General features: G+C 40.0%; 1 protein-coding gene across 1 annotated transcript in view; it reads right to left on the bottom strand.

The window, feature by feature from the left end:
* Positions 1-24514, bottom strand: part of agpat2 (1-acylglycerol-3-phosphate O-acyltransferase 2 (lysophosphatidic acid acyltransferase, beta)) — a 34283-nt gene extending 9769 nt beyond the window's left edge. The window contains exons 1-2 of the mRNA XM_041810923.1: positions 24121-24514; positions 6508-6641 (exon numbers count right to left, since the gene is read on the bottom strand). Of these exons, the coding sequence (XP_041666857.1) occupies positions 6508-6641; positions 24121-24296 (310 nt within the window). The 5' untranslated portion in view covers positions 24297-24514. The remainder of the gene's footprint in view (positions 1-6507; positions 6642-24120) is intronic.
* Between the last annotated feature and the right edge of the window lie 774 nt (positions 24515-25288).

Below are 25288 nucleotides of genomic sequence, written 5' to 3'. Positions count from 1 at the left end.
TGCTGTCTCCTGATCCTTAAAAGTTTTCCTGTATATCCTGACCTGCAGACTGATGACTGCCTCCCAGCTCTGCTGAAACACTGTCATGCTTATTCATATTTATTTTGCCTTTTATAACTACAAACAGCATGCCAAATTTTGGTATACGTTCACTGTATAGTGGACCTTTCTTGCAGGTTTGAAATTTGAAAAATCACTTCAGTACTGTGCAGAAGTCTTAAGCAAAGTTTGGGCCAAAAATTGAGGCTACAGTAAGGTGCAGACTTGGTGAGTAGGCTGTCTGAGGGCACCAGTGGGCAAGAAGGAGGATTGACACAACCTCAGTCATGCTCTGGATGTCTACACATATTACCAGGAGCATGAGGAAATAATGTGCTGATAAATGATAAAATCCACAGCTCCAGGGTGGGATAAGGGGTGGAAGTGGCAGGCCTAGGCTACCGTCCAGGTGGTTAGTAGGGTTGTCATGAGCCCCTGGTCATGCTGTGGGTGTCCAGAGGGCCAAAAAACTGCCAGCGGTCCCTTGGGGAATCACCAGGGGTGAATCGGCCAAGACAAAAGAAGTGCCATCAAGCTTGGCCTTGACTGCCACAACTTAATCAAATGACTGTATACTCACCAGTGTTGAGGAGATTGATTATAACTAGTATTGTATAAAAATCCAAATCCTGGCATGGTGCCAACTCTAGTCCTGTGTACCATAAAGGCAAAAAGCTGGGTGTGCTGGGTAGCACGAGCATATTAATTAGACCACTTTAAAACCTGAGTTTGGTTTTGTTTGTACCATTGATCTGCAGTGGAGTCGTGTGAGGAGGAAGCTTGATGTTAATTACATGTTGCATCAAACTGATCAAACCCAGCATGATAATTACACAGCGTACAAACAGCTACTCACACTAAACAAGAGCAGCAGTTGACATTTAACAGGCAGGGCTCTAAAAGAACTGGTACATTTACAGGAAGGATGTAATAAGAGAGCTTTTCAGCTGTGTGTAAGTCTGTCAGCGAGCTGGAGCAGGAGAGGCGGACTGAGCGGACACTGTGTACTCGTGTTTGTGTTTCTGTGTGCTTGGTATGAAACCTTCAGTTTGCATGTGTAAATCTGAGACCGGTGCAGAAGTGGCTTTAATAACGAGGACCAACCAGTCACCAACGGTGGCTGAACAGAATGAAAATCAGCCAGCATAGATAACCAGCTGGTCAGTCAGTATGACTAGAATAAATAGCTGAATCTTTGTAACATTTTAGAGAAAGTTGTGTTTTTCATTGTTTAGATTTTTGGGCTTTTAGTGCCTTAATTTGTCCACAGACTTCTTCCGATGCAACAGCCTGGGGGAAAATAATGGCACTTTGAAACTTTGCACAAATGTCAACTCCAACTCTTTTCACACTTGGACAGAACTCGTGAATATTTCCTGAATTTACCTGAGTGAGCTGCATGCAAACAGCAGAGTTTTACTTAGACTTTACCCAGCTGTTCTTTACTGTAATGAATCACAGCAACACAATGTTTTCAGTTCTTACACTTCAAAGCACTGAAATAAAGGCACACAGATTTTTCATGCAATAATATTCTGGTCTCACTTTACTATAAGCCCACTTGTGTTTGCAAGCATGTTTTTTTGTTTTAAATCTGCATCTTCATCGCTGTTTTCTGTTACGTAACAATGAGTTCTCATGCATGAAGCTTACACTGGAAAGCCCATGTCTTCAGAATAAAGCAGGAAGTTCTGCTTGTGATCCTCTGGTGCCATTTAGAGGTTAAGGAACTTAACAGTGTCAGGCAGTACTGGATGTGACATCACACACTGGCCTGGTGTAGTGAACCTGGCTGTTGTTGCTAACTGTTAATTAGCCAGGTGTTTTGGTATTTGCATGACTCATGCCCAATTTTCTGGTACTTCAAGAACCTGAAATAATCTGGTGTTTTTGCCTTCTTATCCACTGAGTGACAGACGAATTGTATGAGAGCTTCCTCCTGTGAGGGACAAGTTTAACAAGAAAGTCATGAAATTTGTGGCTAGGTTGCAAGGTTTCATGTGTGAAAAAAGGCGCCTGACTCGAGATAAACTGGATGCATTTTTGAGATACGAGGTCGAGGTCAAAATCCACCCTGGGCCTTCTTCTTGACCCAACACTGTACTTTTACCACCCGGTAATCGAATACCTTGAAGGCAGTAATTCAAGCTTTTTTTTTTATTTTGTCCTGCTGAAATAAGAAAATAAAAAATCAGACTAGGTTATCACATCAAAGAGGAAACAAATGGGAGCTTAAAACGAGTCGTAAAAACAACTGGGATGAGCTTTGGCCCCTCCACCTTATCTCTCTTCAGCCCGGATATAAAATGAGGTTTAAAGTCTCCTGCTGTCAAACGTTTAATGCTAGACAAGAATATTGGTAGGAGTTATCTCAGTGAATATGACAGACTCAGACATGTCTGATTAACCTCTGTGCAAAGCTGAAGACGCAGTTTACTCTCAAACCTGCACTGAAGAGACGAAAAAGTAAATGTGCAATCAAGGCTGACAAAGACTTGAATATGAAGACGTGTGTCGATACTAGAGTGAGCAGAAGAGAGCAAACAGAACCAAAATCACCTCAGACAGAGCGCCTGAAACCCGGCACCAGCAGCAGCAGCGGAGGAGAGGGATCTTAGTTCCTCTTGGCTGCGTCCCATCAGCTCCAGGATGAGCAGCTATTAATGGCTGGGTGTAGCTGTTGGCATGGCAACTTGGACGCCACATCCGACTCCTGCTGAGTTTCCTCAGCTCTAATTAGATGCCCAGATCTCCCATGGCTGTCACTAGGCTGGCCCGGAGCCTGCCCTCATCACTCAGCAGTGCAGAAAAACACTCTGATGGAGAAGAAACACACTCCTTCTAAGTTGGTGTCTTTTCCTAAGATTTATTTTGGGATTTTATAGCCATCTTAGAAGAGGGCAGGGAAACTGGGGAAAGAAGGAGGAATGACATGCAATAAAGGAGCCTGGCCTATTCAGCCACCTGAATAGAGGGCAGCAGGACTTCAGCCTCTCTACATGGGGCTACTGGTGCACAGCTGTTGTCTTTATAGGACCAAGAAGAGTGAAGAAATGCTTAAAGTTAGTTGTGTGTTTCCCATTGACTAGAATCAGCCTTTTAAAAAGCATGCTCACATGTGAAACGTCACTTCCTGAGTGACACAACTCCATGAGAACGTCGTTCATGCATGCCTTGGTGAGTGTCATACATTCAGGTCATTGCAGGTTGATAATTCTCTAAAGTATGAAAGGAAATGGTTTCCAGTGTCACTGAGCTCATTCAGGTCAGATTGTAAGTCAGTGCACTTGGAGCAGGCCCAGTAATTCAGCAGTTCAAAGCTCTCCACTTAAAGCCTCTGGCTCACATAAGCTGGAAGTGTGATGCATACTTCCAACATCATTTAATTTAACAACATCCCTTCATGTGGAGCAGATTCTGCTCTTTTCTCCGTTTGCTCTGAAGCACATACTGTCCAGGAAAGTTTCACCTGCCGGGGTTTTCTTGAAGCACAGGGCAGCAGAGACGAGATAATCCCTGTTAGTTCCATTGAGCAGTACCGGCGTGTCCGTTTTATAGGCCTGGGAGAGCAGATTCAACCACATGTATACTTGAGAGCCGAGTCAGAAATCCCCTCTGTCGGAGCTTAACAGCACACTTCTTTCATCTGCTGCTTCTGAACCTGCTGCACAGAGAGCCGCTCCTTCAACTGAAGAGCGCTGGAAAACTCCCAGAGTGCAACAAATCCGGTGTCAAATTGCTCAGGTTGAACTGCAGGAAGTACAAGCAGTACTTTCCAGGTAGATTTGATTTTATCTGAATAGCCGAAGACCTGAGCCGGACAAACTAACACAATAAACGCAATGAGAAAGCAGTGATTTAAACCATCATCCTGCATCACTTTTCATAGTTATTCACCAACAAGGAAATAAATCTTGTACTTAAATTGAAAAGACATCTCATTTCAAGACAGCAAATTATGAAGAATCATGATGTGACGATTGTGTCGAGCCAGTTCTAAGAGCTGGCGTTTTTTGTGAGCGATGGGAGCCAGCTCCTGTTGGAGAGATGGGCTGTTCTTTTCTATTTTTGTTATTTTAAAGATATTAAAAAAGTACCAAATGAAGGGCTGATTGGGAGACTGGCTCTTACTGAGCTGATCTCTCAGAAGAGCCACAATTCCCATCACTCTGAGCGAAGCTGCATGGAAGTAAACAAAGCCACGTTTTTTTAACAGCATGTCTGATCATGTCAGTCGACTGGGCATCTCAGCACATGTTGCATTTACACAACCAATGCAATCCAGATGAAGGCATCCCAGACCACCTCTGTATGTAGCCTCATGCTATCGAATATCAAACCGTTCACAGTTCACACCGAGGTTTATCTAAACGAGACCTGAGTCTGTATGGTTTTGCATACAATGTAAGATTCCTGCAAGCTGAAGAGACCAAAAAAACCATCTATTGTTTTGAGACTGAGACATCGGGAAAACAGAACATTACTGGAACATGATCAGTCATCACCGATATAAAGGCTTTAAATTTAGATATTGGCATCTCCTTTAAAATAATATTTCTGCCAAATGGGCTCAACATTTTCATTATGATGATTAAGATAAACAAGCAGCAGTATACAGCTTTGAAATCTTTACTAATAAAGTATGTAGTAATTGTAAATAGGGCTGTCAAATGATTAAAATCTTTAACCCAACTGAGTTCAGAATTTCTGGAGTTAATCACGATTAATTGCATCTTTTCTATTGCATTTTAAAATTCCTAATTCGTACCGTCTTGAACTGAGGGTTATTGACTTCATGTTTGGATGCAAACCTACTCCTATAGGTAGGTTGAAAAATGACAAACTTAACCACAGAAAAAGAAATTTGTTACGGATTGAAAAGTAAATAAGTGAAGAGGAAAAGGGTAAATGTTTGATACCACAAGGTGTGTATGACTTCTGACTTGTCTGCTGAGCTGTCTGAGTTTATTAAAGTGAAATGAGACATTAAGGAGCAGTAGTGGACTTCATTTAAATCACTGTGACTGCTGGGAGTGGCTAAACTAAAGTGTGCTGAAAGAGATGAGAAAGCATCTGACTAATCAAGATGAAAGAAATTAATGCAATAAATCTGATATGTACATTCCAAACTCATCTTAGCTGATATCTACAAACATTTTTACTGTAAAAGAAAAAAAAATACCAAGCATCTACTGTGCAAAGAGTGGCTAAGCCAAGCTGAACTGACAGGAGTGGGGATGTAGATGGTTCATGACTTACACTGAAGCACAAATCTCACTTAATAATTAAGGTTTTTATTTTAAATCAAACTCTTTTAAGTATTTTTTTTTACAACAATGAATAAAATATCACACGTTTAATCATTTTAAATTTGTTTTTGACTTTTTTGGAAAGTATCTTGTGACCCCTCCTAAGTGTCTCACAACCCCCCCAGGGGTTCCGACCCCCACTTTAGGAACCACTGCCCTTGGCAACCACCCATACCTGATGGTACAGTTGCCTATATTTAATGCTGATATATGATCTGTACTCCCAATATATACCATTAATACTGATACTGCCGATAATGTTGTGCATCTCTAGTTGAAAGGTGTTTTAAAGATGACAATGGCCACCATGGAAAGAATGTCCAAAGCTACAAATTAGATGTTTGCTTATAGGTTGTTTCCACCAAGCAATCTGGTTCAGTTCAACACATTATTATTATTTGTGTTTCCATAGAGCAAAAGTTGAAAAGGGTCACAAAAACACAACCAATACCATCCCACTGTGTTGGGTGCCCTTCCACAGGGGTACCAATCTTACCTATCCATCCCAAAAAGGTGGAGCTACACTCACAACAATAGGGAACTGCACTAGCGTCATACTAGCACGCAACACAGCTGCTCGGCTCTGTGCTGCAAAACAAAACAGTGAAGTCTGCTCTGTGAAGAGCGGGCAAAAACAGGAGAAAAACAGACACATAACTGGACTCGACAGAGATCCACACTGCTTCCTAGTTCGGATACTGATATGTGGTCACAAATCGAGTTTCCTGACATTTTTCGGGACCTGATTTTAAGTACACAAAGCAGAGCCTTGTGTGCATGCATGCATAGCCTTTACAGCCAGCCCACCAAGTGAGGGTACGGGTGTCTGTGGAAACACAAACTATTTTGGTGTTTAACCAACTTGACCGTACCAAACCGTACTCAATCAAACAGGACCACCTGATGGAAACGTGACTTTAGAGTTTATTCAGCACATAAAAATCATGTCAGAAGCAGATAATCATGCAGAAATGCTGCTTCAACCATCATTTTTGTCAGTCATTCAACGGGGCAGGTCAATGCTTTGATCACATTTTAATCTACTGATAAATGATTGAAAAAAGGGTCCTGGATGTTTAGAACTCATTCTATTCCATTCTATCAACTCTGAAACTCATAAATCCAAAAGTTTAACTTCAACAAAATTCCAGAAACTCACCTAAAACATCCAGGGAGCTCTGGTGGTTGGAGATGATGACGTAGGGTCCCTCAGTCTGCAGATGCTCCCAGCCGCTCACTTCGAACCGCAGACCCAAGAAATACTTCACATGACGGACCAAGGAGCGGATAATCCTGAGGAGAGAAAGGGCCGTTAGAATCCTGATGGAGTTCTGATTAATGCTTTTGTTAATGAAAAGGTTAAAGGTGACCATAAAACCTGTTAAATACAGAACATTTGTGACCTTAATAAGGCAGTAAAGTCACTACTGTCCTTAAAATAAATAAAACATCTGCTACATTCTGTACAACGTCCCGATTAGAGCTGTTTGTTTCTTGGTTGGTTAAATAAAAAAGTGCCTGAAGTTAAATACAACGCTCCAATAAACTTTAAGAAAGATTGTTCGACCATCTGTGTCTCTGAGAAAATCAAAACAGGACAACATTATGAAAATGTCTCTATTCTTTATTAATTATTCTATGTGAGTTTGCACTGTAGTTGGGTGGAAAAGAAAGACAGATTTTTTTGCTTTTATCTGTTGAAACCAAATGTGATTTCAACACTGATGTTTCCTGTTTATCGTCTTTGTGTTCAGGGTTCATCCTTGTAGAGACATGAGATAAGACTCTGCATTGACCTCTGTGAAGAAATATCCAATGTGACCTCTGCTCTGACTTGGAAAAGTATCAGTGGGATCTTTAACAACCAGGATGAGGCCTGCGTCATGATCTAATCCTAGAGATACACATGCTGTTACTTCATTCAAAGCAATCCTTTCTCAATCTGAAGCACTCCACTCAGACATTTAAACCATGGCTCCATGACAGTTTCTCCAACCAGGGTTGGCAATGAACACTCGCTACCTGCCAAATGTGGGTGTTTTTGTGCAGCGTAGGGTTAATCTGCTCAATCTACAGACCACAGAAGCAGGTACATGAGAGTCTTCTGCTTGTTCTGCTCTGATTTTATGAGCAGTCAGGTGACATGATCCTCAAATTGCAGCCCAGGTTTAGGTCTCATACACTATAAGCAATATTATGTAAGTGTGCAGCCATATCTAGTCAACCCTTTCCTATTGCTAGATATCTCTCCTACCTATCATGATTACAAAACGATGGTAACAATGCAGCAATAGCACCCACAAAGATTTATTTGTGCAGCAGAAGTGGATGTTTGGGCCCTAGGTTTGATAATTGTGATGCAATTTTGCCCTTAGAAAAAACTGATTAGAGAACCGGCCATCACGTTCTCTGACAACAGGGATCCACCTCCTCCTATCAGAGCAGTCGGTCTTTACAAGTCAGGCTATCTGCTGAAAGTGCTTGACTCAGGTGTCATTTGCACAGCGCAGCATAGATTTGCACCTCCAGTATACCTGCTAGAAGGGTGCCTGAATTAAACCAACGTCTCACTTCTGGAGTTTGCAATGCTGTTACCCACATCTATGGGTTTCTCTGCACAGCGTTATATCAATTGCACACTTTCTGGTAAGCATTTGTTTCCACAGCATGCACCAAGATCAGTCTCTGGCACGCACTTCAAGCGCCACTTGAGTTGTGCATGCTGAGTCTGTTTTTGAGAAACTTCCAGCTTGTGTCAGGAAGGTGACAGGAAGTGAGACACTAGAATGCACTGAAAATCGAATCAATTTCAAAATAAAACAAAAGATTACTGACTGTTTAACCCATCACTATATCATATTCATGAGAGTGATAACACATATTTGGAACTGCTAAGAATTTATTATGATGTGCAAAATGTACTTAATTTGGCAAAAGTATAATAGCATGATCAAAAAATGAAGGAAAATAAACAATTCAGAATTCATAAAACAGCTGGTTAGCTACAGGCGATGTTCCTAGGAGAATAATTTTCAAATCTGGTTAAATGTGAATCATGAAAGCTTTTAGTCCACTAATCTAAAGCAGCGATTCTCACTGGTTGAGTCACAGGACCCACCATCAACTCCTCAAGAAGAATTGGACCCAAATTTTTTAGTTTTTTGGTCAATCAGATGTATTTAATTAAAAAAAAAATGGGCTTGGGCCTAAGACAGTACTAAAGGTGTGACAAAACAATGAAACAGGACAAAACATGCATGTTTCATAACCTTGCAAAGCAGATGGATACGCACGTTTCCTTGTTTTTCACTGGCGAATCCATCTTGCAAAGCTCCCATCTGAACCGTTTGGGCCCGGTTAGAAAGTGATAGGACCAATCAGCGACAAGCGTGGATGCTGCTAAAGCGCCAGTTTTATCAGAACTTGATGACATTTTTTCATTAAAAGAAGAACAAAGAACAGCAGTGAGTTTTTTTTTTTCAAAAACGACAAAAGTTGGGTACTCACATGTCTATAGTCACCATGTTCCGTGTTAGTCCTCAGTAGCTGCACACGTGCAGCTAGATAGCGGCTACGTCACGTGTTTTGTTGCTCTGATTGGCCCGTAGAGATGTGACAGACAGAACGTTCATCCAATCACACTCTGAGTTTTTTTTCAAAGTCTCTGCCTTTTCCTAAACATTTTCTATTAAAGCTTTCCTAGATGGATGTGTGAAACAAATCCATCTGGTGTGTCAGGTTACATGTTTTATAGAGTCTCAGACAATTTGGCGCAATTTTTTTCCCAGGCACACATTCGTGACCCACTTTTGGGTCCCGACCCACCAGCTGAGAACCACTGATCTAAAGCAAAGAAAACACCAAGGAGATAGTCAAAGGCTTTGTCCACTCAGAGACAAAAAGAGGGAAGAGATGCAAGGGTGGCCTATAAAGATTTGTTCACTCCGGGTTCCACTTTCAAAAAGTAGCAGTTTCAAGCACCCAAAACGCCTGCTCTATGTGGATGGAACGGCAATATGACAAAATAGAAATTTGGGGATACTCTTAAACTCACCTCCGTGACGGCCCCAAAATCAGCACTATCTATTTATGATGGGATTATTTATAATGGGATTATCTATGATGGGACCACCGTGGCAGTTGGTAAACAACGTGAGGCTTGTTTGCAGAGTGAGGCTAAAGTTAGCAGAGGAAACAGCACCAGGCTTCAATCCTCTCTGCAGGCTGACGACCATATTCTTTAGCTGAATGTTGTCACTCAATGCTTTTGTCACATGTGGGTATAAATAGTGCTAAATTAGGCTGTTCCTACAAGATGCTATCAGTTCTATCAGATTATCATTGTTTACACTGGATCAAAGAGCATTATTGCAGCAAGGCATCAGTCATTAATTGATAACTACAGAGGTACTAGTGACAGGCGGCTGTGATTGTGGGACTGATTTCCTTTCTTTAATTAGCCTTAGATTAACTGACTAGAAACTCTTTGTTTGGCTGATGCATGTACATCCATATTAGCCAACTCTACAGTAGCTGAGCTGTCAGCTTACTGCAATATTGATAGTTGTGCAGACTCACAGCCCAAGAGCTGCACGGCTCCACTCTTCTAGTCACTTGTTGAGGAGTCTTTGCAATTAAACAGCACTTCATCAGGTTTATTTACTTAACAGTATGCCAATGTTTTCTTAAAATGCAGGATTATGACCTAATGAGGGAGAAAAGGTGCTAAAAAGTGGCACTTCCAGTCTGTTTTCTCTATGCTTTGCACAGTGAAGCAACTGGTTGTAATACACAACGAACCGGAGAACATTTTCAGTTGCAAAAAGTCACATGCACACTGTCTCAATCACAGATTTCACAGTAAGAAAATCTATTTCTGTACCACTCAGACCGCCGACGTAGGCCAAACTGAAGCCTCTTTGTAATCTACTATTTACAGTGTAACTGGGACTCACCAGAAATGGATGAAGTGGCACCAGATAATAAAAATGAAAAGCAAGAGCTTAACAAACATGCAACCAGCTACTATTATCTTACCATTACCACACAGCTAAAACTCGCTGTCCCAGCCTGCATCTGCCCATTCTGGGTTAGACATTCCCTTTGCAAAAGCTTTATCACAAATTTTGGATGACAAAGGAGCTTTATTTTCCTGTTCAACCCACCAAAAGTGGCTCCTGTTACTCCACCGAATGAAACGACCTTCCCTGTCAGAGAAAACAACAGTCACTCCTCATCTTCTCTGTCAGCCGCAGAAATCATTGCTTAAAAAAACAAAAAAAACAAAAAAAAGAAGAAAACATACCTCATCGTTTCCCTTCCTCATCAGTGAATCATTTCCCCTCTAAAACTCCTTCCTCCTGCTCTCCCTGTCCTAATGTGCCCTTGTTGTAAAAATACCACGCACCCAAACAACCGGCTCTGTTTTAATGACAGTCTAAGGCAGTCAGATCAGACCTTTCCGATCATCTTTTCTAACATTCAGCTCAGAAAAGAAGGATTTAATGATCAGTGGTCCTGCTGTGGTAATTCTCTTTGGTTATGCACATTATAAGCATATGATTGGAAACAGAAAAGCCCATTAGTACAGTTTAATATCCTTCATTACATGCTGACAGAGGAGCTGATTATTTCACCCATCCTCTGAGGATACAGACCAAAGAGAGCATTTACTATGCATAAATACTCTTTTAGGGAGGCAGCTGAAGAGCTGTTAGCTGTCAGCCTGGCACTGTTCAGACCAGACCAAGGCTGGCTGCTAAATAGGTTGTGCAATTTAGACATTCTGTAACTTTTTCTTACAATTTTTGCAATAAGAAACTCCTAATATCAGATATCTAGGAACAGGGATAAAGCTGTGGAGAAGTTTAAAGGAGTTAGGTTATTAAAAAATATCCCAAGCTTTGAACATCTCGCGGAGGACGGTTCAATCCATCATCTGAAGATGGAAAGAGCATGGCACAACTATAAACCTACCAAGAAATGGCCTTCCACCCCAACTTACATGCCAGGCAATGATTAGAGAAGCAGCAAAGAGGCCCATGGGAACTCTGGAGGAGCTACAGAGATCCACAGCTCAGGTGGGACAACCTGTCCACAGGACAACTATTAGTCATGCACTCCACAAATCTGGCCTTCATGGAAGAGGAGCAAGAAGAAAGACATTGTTGAAAAAAAGCCATAAGGAGTCTCGTTTGCAGTTTGCCTAAAGCCTTAACACAAGGTGCTATGTGTGGTGGAAAACTAACAATGCACATCACCCTAAACACACCATCTCAACCGTGAAACATGGGGGTGGCAGCATCATGCTGTGGGGATGCTTTTCTTCAGCTGGGAAATCTTGGAGGAAAACCTCTTAGAATCGGCAAAAGACTAAAGACTCGGGCAGAGGTTCACCTTCTAGCAGGATAATGACCCTAAACATACAGCCAGAGCTACAATGCAACGGTTTAGATTGAAGCATATTCATGTGTTAGAGTGGCCAAGTCAGAGTCCAGACCTTAGTTCCAGCAAGAATCTGTGGCGAGACTTGAAACTTCCTGTCCATCAAATCTGACTGAGCTTGAGCTATTCTGCAGAGGAATGGGCAAAGATGTCAGTGTCTAGGGGGCTGAATACTTTTGCACACCACACTTTTCAGATTTTTATTTGTAAAAATGTTGAAAGCCATGAAGAATTTTCCTTTAACTTCACAATTATGCACCACTTTATGTTGATCCATCACATTAAATCCCAATACACTTGTGGTTGTAATGTGAAATGTGGAAAAAATTCAAGGGGTATGAATACTTCTGCAAGCCACTGTGTAAGACACACAGTGGGGGAAAAGCACAGATTCTGAATGTCATACAGCGTCACCACTATTGTTTCTATCGAGTCATGTCTCGTTACAGAAAACAAAACTTTCAATCTGTTAGAGTTTTTATAACTAAGACCTATTTTTAGGAAGCTTACATCTCATCCCCGCTATGGGAAAATGGTTGTTGAGGAACATTTCTTTACATAATTTCCATTAAACATAGAATTATTAACATCAAAGTAAAGTCTAAGTGACTGTTAAATATATATTAGCTGCCTGGGTGTAGTGTTAACAGACCAACAATGAGGAAGTAATATGATAACCACACTACAAAGTGAACTGAGTCTCTTCTGTGAAACCACCCTTAAAGAGGTGGTCAGACTCTTCTGCAGGGGTCATCAAGTACATTTGCACGAGGGCCAGATTTAGTCTCGACAGAGACTCTGGGGACCGGACTTTCAAATACACAAAAATTAAATAAATATTTTGGTCTGATTGAAATATTATCGTATTAGTATTTTATTTCAAAACGCAGGACATTTTTAGTCATTACCAGTGAGATTTACCCCTATTATCTATAACGCAGCAGGCAACAGGGAGACAGGCCTGACAACAGAATCGACCGGGCCCCTGAAAGTCCCCGAATACGGGCCCTCCATAATTGTGATTTAGTACTAGAATGAACTCATTAAAGCCTGAAAACACAAATTACAGCCAGAAAATTCAAATTTTTTGGAACTGAAATGTTTATTTCACTTTCTACTGAAATCCAAAGAAATCCAAATTTCCATAAAATTTAACATATATTTTTTTTTAAATCTCATTTGATACATTAGGTGTTTTTGGTGACTGATAATCCAATTGAGAGCATTTATATCATTTTTCAGATTGTATTCAGAAGTTTGTTTTAGGAATTTATGATCATATTGATGAGATAAAGGTATCATAAAAGTATATATCAAATATGATACAACAAGCTTCAAGGGGTTAACTTATTTTTGATACTTTTCATCCCTTTTTGCCTCTTTGACCAAATTTTTTTGCAAGATTTTAACCTCTTATGAACCCCTTTTCACTACATTTTTTTCAACAGTTTTTGCAACTTTAAAACCAATTTTGCCACTTTTAAACCATTTTGATACTTTTTGCCCCCTTAACCCAGTTTCTGCCATTCTCCAACCCATTTAAACCACTTTTCCTGCGTTTTATCCTCCTTATGCCACTCTTTTATCCATTTTTGCCACTTTTCTTCTATTTCTGCCACTTTTTAATCCCTTTCTATTACTTTTTTTGCACTATTTTTGTCATTCATAACCAATTTTTAATACTTTTTGACTCATTTTCCTCTTTTACCAATTTTTTGCCACATTTTAACCTCTTTTCATCATGTTTTCTGCCAATTTTTGTCCTTTTTTGCCACTCCACAACCCATTTTACCACTTATCACCCATTTTTGCTACTCTCAACCCCTTTTCGCCACTTTATCTGGTCATTTTTGCAGCACTTCTGTCAACCTTAACCCGTTTTTGAATATCTACTTATTATGACAGTAAATTTCAGTAAAAACAGATCAAATGTTAAGTCATTCTAAAACTATTTCAATGTTAATTGTTTGTAGGATGGATTTACCAGCTTCAGACATTTAAAGCCAAAGGATACTCTTAAAACCACAGCATCTTCTTTTCCTCCTTTTCTGAATTTAATGATCTTTCGGGGGCCGGACAGGAAGCTTCAGGCCCACAGGCCACCAGTTGATGATCAGTGCTCTATTTACTGGGTGATTATAAGGAAGCTGAGCAAGTCTGTGTACCCTCTGTTTTTGCTAATCAAATCACAGTGACTTTAACTGTAAAATGGAAAGATAAAGCTCTCACTGCTCTAATAACTAAAGTCACAAGAAGCTTCTTAACTCATCGCCTCATGACTCCTCCTGTCTCACTTCAATCTCTCTTTGCTCTGCAAATACAGTAAACTACAGAGCGATGACTTTAACCTTTAAACCTGCATACAGTCTTTCGGTTGTCTTGCTTCACAGCAGTGCAGTGATAGCACACTTAGTCCTGTGCAAAACCAACTGGTTATGCAACGACTCAGGCAGCGTTGCAGCAATTGTGAGACTGTTCAAGGGGAATAAAGTGAACAGCCTCGGTTGGATTCATTTTATGGCCAATCTCTAAGCTTTCCCTTTGCTTCATTTCATGTTCCATCTCTAAATACGCTCCTTTGTACCTGCAGAGAATAAAAATGTTCAGGATGAAAAAAAAAACACCAGTGTTGATTCAACACAAGCTGGGATAAAAGGTCAGCCTCACCTGTTCCTCTTTAAAGCAACAAATAAAGACAGGGACGGGGTCACAGGACCCCAGTGTCACAGCAGAGGATTCATCCATTCATACGCAGTCACCCGCGATGGTCTGAGTGACAACATGACTGCTTAGCGAAACAAACAGCACTGGTTCTCTCCCACTGATGTTAAAGACATTACACCGTCAGGAACCCGAGCTGGAGCCATTGTAGGAGAGAAAACTAAACCTCTGATCTTAATCTGCTGTCATCAGATCCTCCCTGATAACCGGAGCCTCGGCCAACACATGTACACTTTCACAGAGGAGAGGGGTCAAACTGCCCCTTAATGCTGACATTAAACTGCTGAGAACATGGAACATGTTGCTGACTTTGGCAACCTGTTTGGAAAAGCAGTCTAGTCCACGCTTGTGTGTTCATTTCTTTAGAAGCAAGTGAAAAGAAGCTACTCCTTCTCAATAAAACACTTTTTTAGAAAGCTGTTTGGAAGAATGCATAGAGATGAGTCTGTTTGAAACTACTTATTTTTTATAACCAAGAATGTCAGTCTTAATGTAAGAGGATAGTGGATAGAGTCAGAAACAGGGACGAGAGTGGGGGAGAGACATGTGGTAAAGGGCTTCATGCTGGATTCGAACCCGGGTCGTCTGAATACATGGGGTGCACCTTAACCACTCGGCCACCTGCGCCCCTTAGATTGTCTTTTATCGCATTTATCACACTCTAGTTTGCCCCTGTCTGAGCTACACCTGTGCTGCAGCAGCTGGATGCTACTCACTGTTGTGCCTTCCTGCTCTCACAGTGATGTAAAATAAAGACCCCACTGCTTCTTTAAATGTCCCAGTTTACTTTAAATAAAACTCAGACAGCTCTGTGGATAAATCAAAGTTGTCTGCACATTGTGAAGTCAAGCATTTCAATTCATTTAGATTTTTTTTTCTCATTTTTAATCCGTAGCATGTTCTTTTTTTCTTCCCAAAAGAAAAACATCCTTTTTCGATGTATCAGAAGTTTATTTTCTTTCAAAATATCCAAAGTACTCTTAGCTTCAGACAGTACAAATTTCAAAATAAAATCATAAAAAAGAACAACATGTTAAGAAAATTGGTTGATTATGTTGCGTAAGGTTTGGGAAAATAATCTTATTACGATTACACTTATACTGTGACTGCAATTTAATATGCATTTTTTTAAGTTCCTCATCAAACAATCATTCTATATTTAGCTAAGCCAACACTATAATGGATAAACAAATAGCCTAAAAATTAAAAATATTTAATTGTAATTATGTTTGAATTGTATTGCAAATGTAACATGAATAGTTGTATCGAACTCTGTTGAATCATTTTTATGCTATTCTCATTTTAATTAAGAAAAACAGACACAAAGTAAACTAGGATTTCTGTGCATGCTGTTCTAAAAAAATGGCACTTGAATGTTTGAATGAGGTGAAGAGCATAAAATCTCTGCTGCAAAACAAAGCAGGTATTTTGACACACTTTTCACATTAAAGAAAATTGCACCTTCTGTTTGATATATTGCAATTTTTTTAATATTTCAATTAATTGCCCAGTCTTATTAATAATTGAACTTAGATGGATTACTTAGCAGCTAGAAAGGATCTCCTCTAAAGTGTAAATACCGTCACACAAACCAGAGATCATCAGATGTTAAGTCTTTTTTACATGCACACCTGTGTATTTATTACCCGGCACACCAGACAGACTGATTTATTTCACATTTATCTGGGAAATTTCTAATACAGACCGTCCGGGAAGGGCAGAGCACTTCAAAAAATTCTCTGAAGGTGACTGAGACGAATGATGAGCATTTTGTTGGTCATCTTTATTACAAGCCAATCAGAGCAACAAGACAAAATGTGGTGCGCTCCAGTACTACCCTGAGCGGTGGAGCTTCTTAGTGAATACATTTTATGCCAAAGCCAGTCTGAAGGCATGCATAAAATGATGAAAATATAATGCTATTATTTTTGTAAATAACTAACAACATACATCAAAATAATGAAAAAAAATGTTAGAATGATATAAAAAGGCTTAAAAATGGGATCCAGCTCTTCTTGTTCACATAAAAGAGCCAGCTCTTTGAACCGACTCGTTCATGAATGACCCATCACTATTTACTACAGCTAAATCTGCGCTAATAGCAACCACTGCAGCCAGTGGACACACCAGCAAACCTCACCCATAACGATCAAAAACTCATGCTGAAGCAGACCAGGAGAAGAGTGATAAATCTTTTCCGTCATGGGAAGCTTTCAGTTTATATTTCGCTCTTTATTTCAGACAGAAATGTGGTCCAGTTCTGATAAAACTGCTGCTATACTGTGGCTATATCCAAGCTAATAGCTACAATAAAGGCAGACTGCTATCAGCTCTCAGTACAACATAACCCTGTGTTGTTTTCCTAAAATGATAGCAGCTGGTAAATCCATCTGGTTTGCAGGGTTAGTGTATTTCCTTATTATCACAGTGTTTAACGATGTAATTGACAGAGGAAGAATCTGAATGGTTTCAGACCTCACTAGTGTAGCAGTGCAGCACTCATTTAAATACTAAATCTAAAAGTCAGCATCATAAAATACATCTCTGGCCTCATTTGATTCAACCCACTGGGAAGACTTGCTTTACACTGTCAACATGAACTTTAAGGTTTGTTTCTAAATGCAACAGAAGTGATTCAAAAGAATGCATTTAATCATGATAAACTATTAAAATGCAGTGATTTATCACACTTATAATGTCATTGTTTGACAGCCTAAATTTTACTATAATATCCATTACGGCTGCCACAGAGTACAGGGCATTTACACAACAGATTTCATAGACAAAGTAGTCTCAATACATAACTGTCTGGGGCAAATAAACTTTGGCTTTAGCCCAAGTTTACTGGAGTTTGCTCCACTTCTTTATCATAGTCTGCTGCTGCAGAAAATTCCCATTTCTCTCTATACAGCAGGGCTGTAACAATGACAGGATTCTGAACTTAGACCTGATGCTCATTAAAACCAGGTGATTTTGATAACTCATCAACAACAGGGCAACAAAAATACAAGCACTAGACACCCAATTGTGGGTAATTTCCTGTTTTAAATTGACAAGTGAGGTCCTGCACTCGGTCCAAATTGCACAAAGACGAGCTCCGTCTCTCTCACAGGCAGTTTTGAGAAGTAAAATGACTGAACATTTTAAGTTCTGACCACTATAATATGAGAGTTGGTATTATTTTTAACCACTATGCGTTATGGGATGATCAGCCCATTCCCTCCTGGAAATCAATATGTTCACAGACTTGCACCTTTGCCTTTCTCTGTGTTTAAATGTCATTTTTGCACACTGCACACTCAGGTAGCTGGCTGGCTTTGTTCCAGGATTAAAAACACAGCTATAAGGATTTTTCTGAAATGTCAATGGAGGATTTAAATAGAGAAAGTTGTTTCCAGAAGCTCAGCCTCTGAGATAGTGGGTGGTCACTAATGAGCTCTGTAGAATTGCCTTGTACTGAAAATATTTCCTCCTGCTTCAGTCTCATGTAAGTTATCACAAACTCTGCAGGTAAGAATGTAAACAAAGGCGCTTCAGTCGACATACCATACACGTCATCACAATGACTGCTGTGACAGGCTGTAATATTAGCTCTATAGAAGGAGACCACCTCCTTCCTTAAGGTGTTGTTTAGTTTTATAGGTCGTAAAGAGACGTCAGTGTACATTTGAGACTGTTTTATAATCTCCTCACTGAAGGTTTAATCAACAACGAGTGTTTCAGGAAATGCTAGCAGATAAAGACAGCCACAATGAGTTCCACACATGCTTCAGACTGTTGAGGCCTGTTTATAACAACATAGTTTCACTGTGTTACATTCCTGTCCTCCATGTCAGCTGTGAAGCAAGCAGTCAGCCCCAGAATCGAGTCCTTTGTGCAGCCAGTCTGACAGCAAATGTCTGTGACAGACTGCTCTGTCCTTGATGAATCACCAGACTCTTTTTCTGCCAGGCCTGGCTCGTGTGTAAAACCTCATTCAACCCCGCATTCTGAAGGTCTGACCCATGCTTCAACCGCTTTGTCACAGTCAACAGGTCCAGATAACCTTTGAGCTGACAGGACGGTACACTGGTGCAACATGACACCGCCACCATGGCTAGCATGACGGAGAAACTGTTATTCCGAGTGCAGCGGGGCGGTGCTGCGACGGGGTTGCTGTCAGGGCCGGTGATGTGGATCAGAAGTCAGAGCTCATGTTTTAGCAGACTTCTTTTTACCTGAATAGTCATTCACAATATATCATTATTATTTTACATGCATGATACAAATCTCTACATATAAAGATGCACAGTTGGACCAGCATAGTATTGGTTATGCAGATATTATCTTAACAACTACTTATATATTGATATCGACAGATTTAAAAGGGTTGCTAATATTTATAGCCAATGTATTGCCCATACATATCAGCAGTAAAAATCATTTAACAGCCTTATAATCAGTGTATTATACTGCCAGACTGTCCACATCCTGATTTGGGCCACAATAAAAGTTCTCAGGAACAACCTCAACTACAGATGTTCGCTGTGAAGGATTTGTCTGCAGTACCGTGTTGAATATTGGTTTAACTTTGCTTTAACAGCAGTATCAGCTTCTCCTACCTTGTTTAACGCCACTGCCTGCTTCTTTGAATCAAGCTAGTCTTAAAACAAGCAAATCCTAGTTAAACACATCTTTAAACAGTTGGTCAAGCCATTGTAATAAGAGTCGCTGCAGCTCTGTTAAAGCCCCAGCTAGATCGAGAGCAAACACTCGCTTCATGTTGCTGTTATTACAAACATCAAACTTTGGTGGGGGGTGGGGGGCACACCCTTCACCTTATTATTGAGCCTTACATTTATCACACGGATACAAGAGAGTGACATTTGGCTCGTTATCTGGCTGCCTGCATCAAATTAGCTGGTGTGAGATCTATGAGTCGGTTAAACTAATTACCTATCATTTTATATAAACACAGCTTGAAATCCTGGTCTATAATGCTCTTCTAACCTTCAATGAACCTCCCACCTCTAGAGGCCGTGGTACCCTCAGTTCATGGCCGCCACCTTCCTGTCTGAGCTTTCCCCCGGCACTTCACCAGATGTAAATGTGAGAAATTTAGCTTGTAGGAGGGACAGCGTGGTATGACAGTTTTTTTTAAGTAAAGAAAAGTGGAAACAAAGTGGTTTGTAGGCTGTCGAGGGCTGAACTCATGTATAACCACTCCACTGAGGTCACATATGAAAGCTTTTTAATCTGCAAAGAGGAACGAAGGCTGGCGAAGCTAGCTTCTAATGTTAGCCAGAGTACATCAAACTATTTTCTTCTCTTTAGAGAAGTCGATTAAATGGAATTTAACTTGGCAATTAGCCCAATGGGGAAATAGATGCTTAATAACATCCTTAACTGATACCAGTTTACCACCAACATCTTACTCAGCCTCTTTTTGCATAAGAGATGCTTGGTGTTTGTTTACAATAAAAAGGTGGGTGTATCAGTATTGGTATCAGCTGAAATGAGTTTCGAAATATTGTCATATCGGCAAATTGGATTTTGGCTAAAAACCACCAATGTGCATACCTCTCGACATATTTTAGCTGAATGGTGATGCGCAACATATTTCCAAATTTTCTAAGCTGAATGGCAATGCACAATAAATTTCAATATGTTTTAGCAGAAAGGTAATATATAACGTAATTCTTACTGTAAAGAAAATAACAAATGGTGGCAGCAATACCAAAATCATTAATTTTGGTATGATTCTTGTAAAAATCAGACAATGTTAAAAACTGTTTGATACCAACAACAAAAGCAGAAGTCCTTATCACCCAATAATGGGCAGTTTTTCATTTTAGCTTATGAAAACTGCAGACAAACTCATACACACTGTCTAAGTTGTGGAAAACCATTAGCAACATTTTTGATAATGGGGTTGTCAAAATATTACACTCACTTAAAAATCATGGGTTTAAAAATGTTAAAATCTTCATTCGTTTTAAATAATTGGTAGTTTCAAAGGGTACCAATCTAATAATCTTAAACCAAAAGGGAAAAAAATGTCTAAATTGTACAAATACGTTAGCAATATTTGAAAAATGATGAGCAACAACGTAATAAGACATTCTCATCATACTGAGATCTGAAAACAGAGACTCACTGGCATTTACTGTTTCAAAACCACAAACGGGGACTTCTGCTTTCCTCTAAAGTACCTGGGACACTGCATTTCAATATCTCTGTTTGGTTTTTATTTCCTTTTATTAAGGAAATGTCATCAAGACACCCTAATTTATGTAAACGGTTTCTGTCCTGTCAGGCAGCAGCTGCAGACCTGGAAACCTTACTGTTAGAGAGACAAGTCAGTTTCTCTTCTAAAATGACTTCTAAAAAGTCCCGTCCCTTCTTCATTTTGATTGGCCAGTTAGGAGGAAGAGACATTAAAAAGAGCAGTGCTGTTCCAAAACATCTTCCTGTGATTTTATTCACAAACCATCACAGGTTTGTTTTGGAGAAAAAGGGGGTCATTTAAGTACGTTGTGCTTTTTTATTTTTTTTATACTGTGCCATAATACTTCTACTACAAAATGAAAAAATACCATGATAGACGTTTTTGGTCAGCTCACCCAGCTCTATCAGATGGAAAAAAGCCTGTATCAGCAGCAACAACCCTGTAATTGTGCACACATTAACTCTGTAAGAACGACCCGCTGACCTAAAGGAAGTGTGTTATTTTATACTGGACACACACACTGACCAGGTCAACCGATACCCTTCAGGATAGAAATGTAGAACGCCGCCTTTGTAGCATGGGGGATCTTTGTTGTTGTGGTTAAACCCGGACAGCGACGACAGATTGCTCGACACAAATGACTGCATTCCAGTAATTACCTGGAAGAAGCAGCTGCCAGATGGTAAGAAGTTCTCCCTAGTTAGTTATGAGGCCCGTCCTTAGTGCAAACTCATGGCCTTGATGAGCTGACAGTTGGGGCTGGGAAATATATATAGTTTGAAGATAAATTGATATGTTTTCAAATGAGATGTAGGATAAGACACAGTTTAGCAATTATGCTGATTTAAAATGAAGATGCACCAATGATGAAATTTAGGGCTGGACCGATGAGCAGATGTTTTTTAAAATACTTCTTTTGCTGCAACACCCCAAGTATGTCGACATTTTTCTCACAATTAACAATGACAACGTATCAGAGTTTGTCAAACAGGTCACTTTTTCTGCCCTGTAATAGATTTCTGATTGGACTCAGCAGTTAGATATACCAGATATCAGCGTAAAACTGATTGGACACAACAGATAAACACTGAAAACTGATTCTGTTCATGCCGCATAATTTGGCCGATGTCAGATCTTTGTAAATAGGGTTGATATCGGCTAGACAGATGTTAAACTGATGCATCTGTGAAAGTGTTCATTCACATAGTCTTTAAGTACGATTAACAAGCTAGTAACATCATTTATTTTTGAATAGGTATTCCCTAGTACTTACTTTTCTAATGAAAGAATCTTAAAATGCACGTTGTGACACCGTAAACCTTTTCCTTCTCTAACTAATTAATGCAGCATAGTCAAATAATCAATAGAGCATCACCACTTAATCCAGCACCAGTCAAACCATGACACCTGCTCTGTACATCAGATGAAATAAATGTTAAAAAGATGACGCATGAGTTAAATGTCCTGGAGCATTTTAACATGTGATGAGGTATTTTGTTATCCTTTGAAATATTTAGTTTTCAAAATTAGTTTTATGGCTTTTATATGAGGAAGCAGGGTTCCAGCAGCCCCCCCTGTATAGTAAGAAAAACTGAGTGATGCGCACAGTTAACACAAATATTCTGTTTAAATGTTTTGGTTAAACAGGAATAAATCTTTTTAATTAAAAGATCTTTTATTGGGGCGCTCAGATGGCCTGGTGGTTGGATCGTGCGGCGCCCCATATGCACGGGAGGCCAGGTTCGGGTCCAGTCTGTGGCTCCTTTCCCACATGTATCTTCCTCACTCTCTCATCCCTGTTTCTTAATCTGTCCACTATCCTTCTCTACAAAAAAAGGGCCACAAAAAGTTAAAAAAATGTGTATTTATTTATCTTACACACACAGGTAGTTTATTTTGATGCCATTTTTTATGTACATGTTGGCATTGTGCATCTTGCTGTTAATAAAAGTGCATGTGTGACTTTGGCATTTGGTCCATTTGGGATAACACACTTTTTTTTTGCCTTTTCTTAGGAATAAAACCAGAGCTACAGGTTTGATGTATCCATTCAGCTGTGAAAATATTAAAGTATTATTTTTGTTCCCTACTTCCCAGCTCTGTTTTCCACCCTTTCCAAGGCTGGTGCCATCTCTATTGAAAGAGTTACATGTGCTGCTTCATTTGGAACTAATAAATGAAATAATATACTAAGCAATGACTGGAAGACTGCTTTTGTTGTTAATTATAAACATCTCGTAGTATGAGTGTATTTGGCTTCGTTAAGACAGGATTTATTGCAGGGCTGTTGAGCTGGAATGCACTTCTTGTGTACTTTAAACAGTCACAATGCGAACTAACTGGTTTAAAAAGTAAAACCCATTTACAATCTCGTCAAAAAGCCCTTTTAAATCCAGAAATAACAAAACAATGACCGCTTTGTGGTGTTTAATACGTGGACGTGTGCTGAAGTCGTATAACTTTGCTAACCTAAGGCATCCGGCTGGATGAAGTTAGCAGACATTCTTACATAATATATGATACACATAATTACCGTTATCTAAGGATAAAATTATTGATCTGTCGTTAGGAATAATCACAAACATGACCCGACGTGTCTTCCTTCACTCAAAAAAGAGCATGACGTTAAATGTTTGGGCTAACAGTCTCGTTTTCAGCTAACGTGTTCCCTCTGCCAATGTGTCAAGGGGGCTAATGTTAGCATATGTATGATTAAATATGCATAATGTACTAATTTGTTTTTCTTTTTCCTTATAAATGTCACAGAAACCCAGAGGATAAAATATCCCTGGCGTTACAGTGTTGTTCTGTTTACTTAGCTTTAAGGTACAATGAGACCGGTAATTTTGCCAGCGAGCGTAATTTGTGTTTAATATGAAGTAACCGCTGCTGCTAGCCAGGCAGCCTGCTAGCATGCTAACGTTAGTGTCACGGCTTAGAAAGTGACCGTGTTAACTGGTGACTTCCAGCCGACTGCCTCTGTGATTGTCGTATTTGCAACAGATGTTAGACATATAAAGTTTTCAGACATATCCTCACATTTCTTAGATTTTTACTGAAGATATGTTTTAGTTTTAATTCAACAAGCTCCGCTGGCAAAAATGCTCCAAAATATGTTTTGCCAAAGCATGTATTAATAATAAATATAAATATACTAAAAGCTGTAGTTATCAAACTTAAATAAAAGAAAAGAGTAAGAAAACGGTATTTTGGACGAAAAAATCCAATACTTATCCATTTAGTTCGCTCACTTTCCCTTTTCAACATCTGTTGTAACTACGACAACCACAGACGCATTCGACTGAGAGTCACCAGTTAACACGGACTCTCGTTCAACCGTTACACCGGCTAGCTGTCAGACGGCGCTGCCAGCGACATTTCCAATGCAAACAAACTCACCTCATGTTCTCGATGTCTCTGCCTCCGCTTTTCAGTATACACAGAGGGATAGCCAACAGGGCCAAGCACATCATCCAGGCCACGTAAAAGCACTTTTTGAAATAAAAAACAAACGTGGTGCTGGTCCACATCAGCAGCGGAATCAGCAGCAGCGGAATCATCCATAACACCTCCATAGCGATCCTCCGCCTCAGAAACTCGCCTGCCAGCGAAAACGCACGCGGTGTTTGGGGTCCGGAGAGCCGCTAAAAACACTGCCCGGTTACGGTGCAAGAGAGGAGGGAAGCAGCTCGACCCCGACAAACATTCCACAGTCAGAGGGATTCCCTTACAGCAGCCAGCAGAGGTGGAAATGCGAGTCTCCTGCTGCCCAAAATGAACATGAAACGTTGCTCATCTGTTGCTAAATGGCATCATGAGGTGGAGTCAAGGCGTCATCGGTTGTATTTTTTTCTATTTCCGGATGCTGGACCACTTTATCTGATGTCACAAGCTACAGGCTAATAATTCCCCCAGTATGTAGGGTGAATTCAGGATATTGGGACACTTTTTTCAGTTTCAGTCTTGTATTAGCTCTCTTGTCTGACTTCAGAGAAAAATTCCAGCACATAATTGTCAGGAGAAAAGGAGGCTTTGATCTGGTCTAAGGAGGAATGTTCTACATTTATGTGGAAACTGCTCCATAACCATTTATTATTGTAACATTTGGTTGGACTCAGGATGGCTGAGGGGCAGGGCTGGAAATAATAAAAAGGGCACCCTGTATGTGGCGGGACACCGATGCACAAACAGTAAGATACTGAAATATATTAAACCCTGGTTAAGACTGAACCTTTTTACTATGATTAAACCCCCTATTTGCTTGTAATAAAACATTACAGGAATTATAAACTATTCAACATTTCATTTCAAAAAGATAAACAAGTAAGAAAGTCAGTGAAAGTGAACTTCATGGCACTTCAGTGTATTTTCTCCACTTTGGCGCCCCCCTTGGAGGGGTCCTGGACCCCAGGTTGGGAACTAATGCTCTAGAGGGCATTTTGTCAAACTTTGTCCAAACAAAGGGCTCTCTAGAAGGAATTTTAATGAATTTTCTCCACTTGGGCAATTTTTTTTAAAGAAAAGTTTGTCCTCTAAAGGCACCATAGAGGGCAATTTGTCATGTTTT

The sequence above is a fragment of the Cheilinus undulatus genome, linkage group 17 (assembly GCF_018320785.1).
Source record: "Cheilinus undulatus linkage group 17, ASM1832078v1, whole genome shotgun sequence".
NCBI classification, from domain to species: Eukaryota; Metazoa; Chordata; class Actinopteri; order Labriformes; family Labridae; genus Cheilinus; species Cheilinus undulatus.
The sequence above is the reverse complement of the archived record's forward strand: the minus strand, read 5'-3'. Positions and strand labels throughout refer to the sequence as shown.